The sequence below is a fragment of the Homalodisca vitripennis genome, unplaced genomic scaffold (assembly GCF_021130785.1).
Source record: "Homalodisca vitripennis isolate AUS2020 unplaced genomic scaffold, UT_GWSS_2.1 ScUCBcl_7490;HRSCAF=15204, whole genome shotgun sequence".
In the NCBI taxonomy this organism is placed as follows: domain Eukaryota; kingdom Metazoa; phylum Arthropoda; class Insecta; order Hemiptera; family Cicadellidae; genus Homalodisca; species Homalodisca vitripennis.
The window spans coordinates 22,283-29,547 of NW_025783624.1; the positions used below are offsets into that span (position 1 = coordinate 22,283).

General features: G+C 32.8%; 1 protein-coding gene across 1 annotated transcript; it reads right to left on the reverse strand.

Annotated features, from left to right (window-relative positions):
- Nucleotides 1–3,182: 3,182 nt before the first annotated feature.
- LOC124374201 lies at nucleotides 3,183–3,530 on the reverse strand. Its single transcript, XM_046832460.1, has one exon. The coding sequence runs from the start codon at nucleotides 3,528–3,530 to the stop codon at nucleotides 3,183–3,185; it is 348 nt and encodes a 115-aa protein (XP_046688416.1).
- Between the last annotated feature and the right edge of the window lie 3,735 nt (nucleotides 3,531–7,265).

The following is a 7,265-nucleotide window of genomic DNA, read 5'->3' on the forward strand; positions in this document are numbered from 1 at the left end:
AGCGTAATATCTAGTATTGACTCACCGAGAGTGCTTGGGAAGGTCGGCCTTGTCCCTCTATTCACGACTTCCAAATCGATTCTCGAGACCATCTCCAAAATTATGTTGCTTTATTGTGTTGTACTCTTCATTATGTTAGTTTAGTGAAATCCCTTAGTGTGTTACTAAACAATGACATTTTCTGATTGCGTGACGTACAGGTATGCTTGTCAGAGGACTCTACGTAGATTGAGGGAATTGTACCGACTCAGAACACTACTGCATGAGGCTGCTAAATTGCAAATCATTCAGTCGCTATTATAGTTTCTTCTGTGTTCTACTACTGTTCTATCTTATGAGAACAGTATCTTAAAATACAGTTCCAGGGAAGCTTTCAGATCGCTTTGGATTTTGACTGTCGTAAACCTCTACATTCAAGCAGTAATCCTGATGGTGAACGAGACAGATCTAAAGTTACAAGTACCCACACCTACAACACCAGTCGAGGAAGCGACTTCATTCTGCCAGCACACCACACTACCCAGTACACTAGAAAACCATCTTACATCGACCGGAAACTCCACAATGGCCTACCACAATTACTGAAGTCACTAAAGGGAATATAACTGAAAAAACTACATAAGTGGCTAATCCACCAGCTGCCAGCTTACTCCTTGAAGAAATTCCTCGAACTTGAACTACATCAATAACTTTAAGAGTTTTATAATATTTTTATTTAATACTTTTTACATAACAACAATTTTACATTTTTTTATTCTAAACAACACTTTTACCAATTTTACAATGAAAATACTCATGTATACTACTAGTTTTACATCATTTGATGTAATAGCTTCAGTATCTATTAGGTTCAGACAAACTATTGTACCTAGCTTTAAGTTTATTATTATATGACGCCATTGCAATTCCTTGATGAAACTGTAAATAAAAAAAATTATGGTTGCCTGTAAAGTCGGTTTTACGGGCGAAGATTTTACGTGACAACGTCTTTTTCTCGGTAGAATATTTATTGATATGAATATTATTAAATTGCACAATAGGAACAAGGAATTGAATGAAAATAAGAATTGCACAAATTTTAACTATAGAAATATATTTTGTTTACTAAAACATTGTACATATTTTGAAATTAATTAAAAATTTGTTATTGTAAATGGTAAAATTGAATAAAACATTTACTAAAATTGGAATTTGAAATTCTTGCTAAACACAGTTAAATTCTAACTCCGCGCGTGGTGATTGGTCGGTTTAGTTCGTTTGTTTGGTCGCACTGTTATGACAGGTTAGAGGTTATAATTTGTTATTTTAAATGTTTGACTAGCAATACGCGCTGTTTCTTCTCAATCGACTGAATTACGATTGATTGCAGAGTGATTTAAAACTAATAATTTACTTAACACTATCAACATTTGTCAATAGTATGACATATAACCTATAAACTCAGTTTCTCAACTTTTGTGTCAATCTAACAATTAATCAATCAATCATAGTTTACGATAATGAAATATCAGTGTACAATTATTTACCTTTATTGTTGTAGTTGTTGTAAATGACGAATCTAAAGCACTCCACATTTTCACGAATAAACATAGTTATCTGCTTTAATCCCGTGCGGCGGACCCACAGTTATCTGCTTTAATCCCGTGCGGCGGACCCACTGGACGGGCATCGTAACGTTACCGGGCGTTTACACTTTTTCATGAGTGAATCCGAGCCGCAAACCTAATTTAAGACGTTGTCACGTCAAAATATTTTAAATTTGAATATTCTTTCTTGTCCCATCAAAACAAATTTAGTGATACAATTTAATGCTGTTCTATTTTATTAGAATATTGTTTTATAATAGTCTCTTTAGGGTGTTGTTATTACACTGGTCTTGTCATGACTATAATTAAATGAAAATGCATTACAAAGTAGGTTTTTTTTAATTCTGAGAGTAATCAATCTAGTCTACCTCAGGGCACCGGGCGCCGAATTCACATATTAAAATTCTGTTACAACGATCAAATTGTGGAATTAATTTTCTACAATAGTCACAGAAAAGACACCACGGATAGAGTCCGACAAGCGACCCGGTTTTTATATCAATTAGTATAATTATCAATACCTTAATACTCATATACTGAATACGCGTCTATGAATCATATCAACATATCTTTAGTCATAATAACAATTACATTTGACATTAGAATTATTAATATAATACACGTAGTGACAATCTCATAAATGAGATACAACGATCAATGAAATAATTAGAACTGGAAATATATAAACTCATAAATAATAATGAAATGATAACAAGATAACAAAAATTTATAACGGAAAACACGAAATGTGCTTAATTATTTGTATGTTTTTCTTCTGGATAGCAATAGCTTTCGAAAAGTTGTTGAAACGTCTTCTCTAGGAAACCGTACTTCTTTTCTGTAAAAATACTCATTAAGATTATCTGCAAGCAGGTCGGCTGATGTGCCATTTATTAAACTTCTTTTTACAGTCCTCCACGAGCTTTCGACTGTCTATTATTATATATAAACAATACGTTTATTATGTAAAAAAAGTGTTTAATATTGATGCAAGTTATTTATTTATTTATTTCCAACGGCAGCAGCCATTATTACAATACGTACATGCATAATAAAAGTTAGCAAAACGACAATACTTATATCAATATTAGTTAATAAATACGTTAACTTATAAATGATACAAATTTGCAAGTTTGAAGAAGACTTGCAGTTGCTATTAAGTTACTACAGTATATAGATATAAAAGATTTTATGGTAACAACAATGCAACCCAACTAGGACAACAAATTTTAACTTGCATATAAAAATATAAGTGATTAACAAAAATAAACATCTAAACCGTAACATAACATAAAACATAACAGAAACATAACCATGCATTATAACCAAGGAACGGATATGAAATATTTAAATAAAATACTGTGCAAATTAGGTAGAATTAACTTAATAGGTCTACTATAAATTGATGCACTAAAAGGAAAACACAGTCAAAGCATGGTGACGGATACAACGGATACTGTCCCAGAAAATATCGCATTCACATAAAATTTGATTACTCAATCGAGCAAATCTTGCCAAAGGACTATTGTAATCGAAGTTGATGGAGTGATGCCTGCGATCAAGAAGTTCTCGAGATCTAGTGTTATCGGATGGAACTCAAGTCAATCTCGGCAAGGAGATCTGGGGGCACTGCACCTGGCCATTAACAATCTTCCAAAGAAGCACAACATCAGCCACTTCACGTCGCCGGGCGAGAGATGGTAGGTGGAGAACTCTAGCGATGTCGTCAACGGGAACATCCAGGTAGCCATATCCAAGTCGGACCCCAACCAGCCGAATGAATCGGCGCTGTAAAGCCTCTAATCTCATCTGGGAGCTGATAGTGTACGGGAACCACACTGGACTTGCGTATTCTGCGATGGGTCTTACAAGGGAGCAGTACAGAGAGCGAAGAGCAGCCGGACTGTGTATGCCTCTAGAAAATCTAGAGATGAATCCAAGCATTCGGTTTGCTTGGTTGCAGACATGATCTATGTAAAGGGAAAAACTCCAGATCCTTGTCAAATCGAAGTCCTTTATGCTGTTAGATCTTGGAAAAAGAGTGTTAGCCATGCAATACGGATGAAAAGGCGGAGATTTGATTCTATGGAAGGTAACGGCAGAGTATTTGCTTGGATTTACAGGCATATTGTTTTCGAGTACACCATTCTTCAATAGAAGATAAACTTTCTTGAATCTTCAGAAAGTCACCAGGCGATGCTATCGCTGTAAATATATTCAGGTCGTGAGCAAATTGCAGGGCGTTCACACTCACCACCTCAAGATCATTCACAAAAAAGTTGAAGAGACATTATTATTCAAAAAATCAGTATCAGTTGGTTATATTCCAATTTACCATTAAATAATATCGTTTCTCAATATTGGTATAAAAAAAACGAGTCCACTTATCGTACTCTACCCGGCACTATTTAAAGGAAATTACATACTAATTTAATCCTTAGATACATTTTTAAAACATTCGTAGTTTACCATCAATTAAAAAAAGTCCTATGTTGCTTTATGGATACACATTAATAATTACTTCTCTTTGTTGGAGTTCATTTAATTCCATAGAGTTCTTCTTGGATTTCGTTCCTCTACCGTTCTTTTTGTAACTGCAATTGACTGTGGTGGACCATAACCTATCTATAATGTCAGTAGGTGAAAAGTAAGTTTACAGTGACAAAATTAGTATATTTATTCTTTATATTATATATATACTTAACTAAATGCATCTAGCTTCAATTGCCTAGAATGTCACCCCTGATATTTACTTGTTATTTGCATATTTCTGTGATACAAATGTATGTTTACAATCACCCCTGACTAGCTTCAAATCTTTGCATGACATTGTAAATTTATTAGTTCACTAATTAATGCAGTTTATATAATATGTATTTTCTAGATAATCTTTTCAAAGTCTAAATACTACATTTCACTTATTTTTTGATCTATTAAAATTGTGTAGGCCTAATATCTAGCATAATTCATCAAAAATTTATTTCAACTCAAATCCAAGCAAAAAATATCAAACAGCTTATGGTATAAAGGAGACCAAAAAAAGTCATGTATTACAGTACATATGTAATAAATCTCAAATCCTCCCCCTAGCATAGTCTTCCTATCATCGCTTTGAGTGCCAAATGATTATTGAAGGGTGGTGCAGTGACACATTTATAATATGTTATATAATTCATTCAAAGCATTATTATTACACATTGTTAATTATTGTACATTAACAACATGAACACATTATAATAAAACATAACAATAGTATTGAAAATAACAAAACCAATTTTAACCTGGACCACAGATACTTTACATAGATATGGACCATAGATATACTTTACAATACCTAAAACTTGCCCCGATAGATGTGAGTAATCGCTTTTATGAAATGGAGGAAAGGATTCTTACCCGACAGGTGCACTTCTCTGTAGTAAAAACAATTACAAAGATATTCTGCTAGACAGTCTGCGGGTATTCCACTCCTCAACTTTTGTGACTGCTCGCCAAGAACTTGTCTTATACACCATTTTTGAAATCTCCAAAAATATATATTACTTGTTATTTATTGTTTACGCTAGGCATTATAATTTATCAATATGTTGAAGTCATATGGCTAAATTATTTAAGTTTAAATAGATTGTAGTATCGAATTATTAATTTGATAGAAAGAATCTTTACATTCGATAAAAACAACCGAATACTGCTTATTAAAGCCTACCCTTTCTTTTAGTATTTGTGTTCCAATTCACAAGTTTAAAAAATTAAAAAATAAACATATTAATATGATTTTCGTGACTGCATTGTAACACGTGTACACCACCACAATCATCTGTATTTATAATTATGTAAACTATAGAAACCAAAATGTTGAACCTTATTACTTCATCGGTATTTTAAATCATACTATAGTTCAATTTTTAAACCCTGGCTCTGACAGTTGAAATTTCTATAATGGCAGGCACTATTGTGTTAGTTGTGCATACCTTCATTCAAACCTAGCCTGTGTATAATGTTTATTATTGAAGTAAAGTATACCTATTACATATTTTCTTTTTCAGTATGATAACAGGAACATTAATATGCAGTTGGATTAATTTTTAATTTCAATTTAGTTTTTTTTTTTTTTGTTTAAATAAAAAAGAGTAAAGAAATATCCTAAAGTAAGATAAAGCCTTATAGAAAGTATAAATAATCTTTTATTACTCAAAATATGCAAATTTTTCCTTTAAAAATGATTTTTATATAAACACAACAAAAATTCCACATTAAATTTTTTTGGTAAATAGTGAAATGTGTTTTTACAACATATTCACCTTCTAACTTTTTTTGGACATTTTCTTTATGCTTATTAAATGTTTGAGACATTGTCTATGTTGTAGAGCATAACATTTCAGAAAAATATTTTTTGTTTTTTACAGGTTTATGTAGTAAAAATGTTGTTTTGAAAATCCTAAGAAGTGTTTGTTCAAGAAATAAAGGTGTATAAAAACACGCAACATATTATCAGAAAATGCTTCAAATAAAGTAAATTTATTATTATAAAAACCTCATTGCCTAAGTTCACCCGCCTTATTTACTAGGTCACTCATAGTGTTCATTAAATAAAGAATAAGGAAATAAACAATATTTGTAAATTATGCCTAGGGCTGAGTATAATGATTAATTATATCATAAATTTAGCCTACAGACCTGTGAATGCCTGTAGGCTGATTTATCGTCCAAAATATGAATTATTGTCCACTAAAGTTACTGTCCAATAAATGAATCACAAATAAAATTATTGTTCACCCTATAATTTATACATACGAGCTTAGAATTCATCAATTATAAGTTTAGAATACCCAATGAGTAATGCCGGCCATAATCCTCTTGAAATTATAAATTTTGTTCACAAAATAAACACTTCCGTGAAGATATCTGTACCACTAGATGGCAAATTTCACAAGGAAAAGTTTGATGTCATTGAGTGAAAATTAGTTATCTTAACATTCAATAAATAAATGTTTGAAGCAGATTCTCTTGATGGCAAAGAAATTCTGAAAGCAGTGATGTAGCCAAACTCATTCCTAAACAATATTTCCTGTGGCAAAAGTATAGGGAAAAAATACTGTTATTTTTTTTTCGCATTCCCCGAAGTACACATGATATTCAGGATGGGCAAGGTTAGGGAGTAGGAGCCGATGAGATCCTATCGAGATCCATGAGGAAGAATTAGAGCACTAAATCTCAAAGCCATATCTCCCCGGAAGAAGGACTAGCCTCTGAACTAGTCCTCTCCCAGTCAAAGTAGGCAGGGGGCGGCCATACTCTTGTTTAGGGCAGCTAGCCCAAGAACTTCTAGGTTCTTAGGGTACAAACCCCACCAACTCAACAGTCATCTCCTGCATTAGACTAGACCTATCGAATTGCCCTTGAACCCCAAAATCTTGACATTTGCGTTTAGTGATGTGCTGCTCCTGGACATCAATGCCCAGATTTAAGTGACACATCGGTTTTTGCTGTGCCCAGTGGTAGGATCAACTGGAGAAGTGATCCCTGCTGGGTATCCAACATTTATTTACTTTTTTACTATTTTGAAGATAAACGTATCTGGCAGCTTGTTAAAAACCACAACATGTGCATCACCATTTTAGTTGTGGTCCATTACTCAAATACTATACAAATGATTTTTACATTGTTTCAATTATTTCA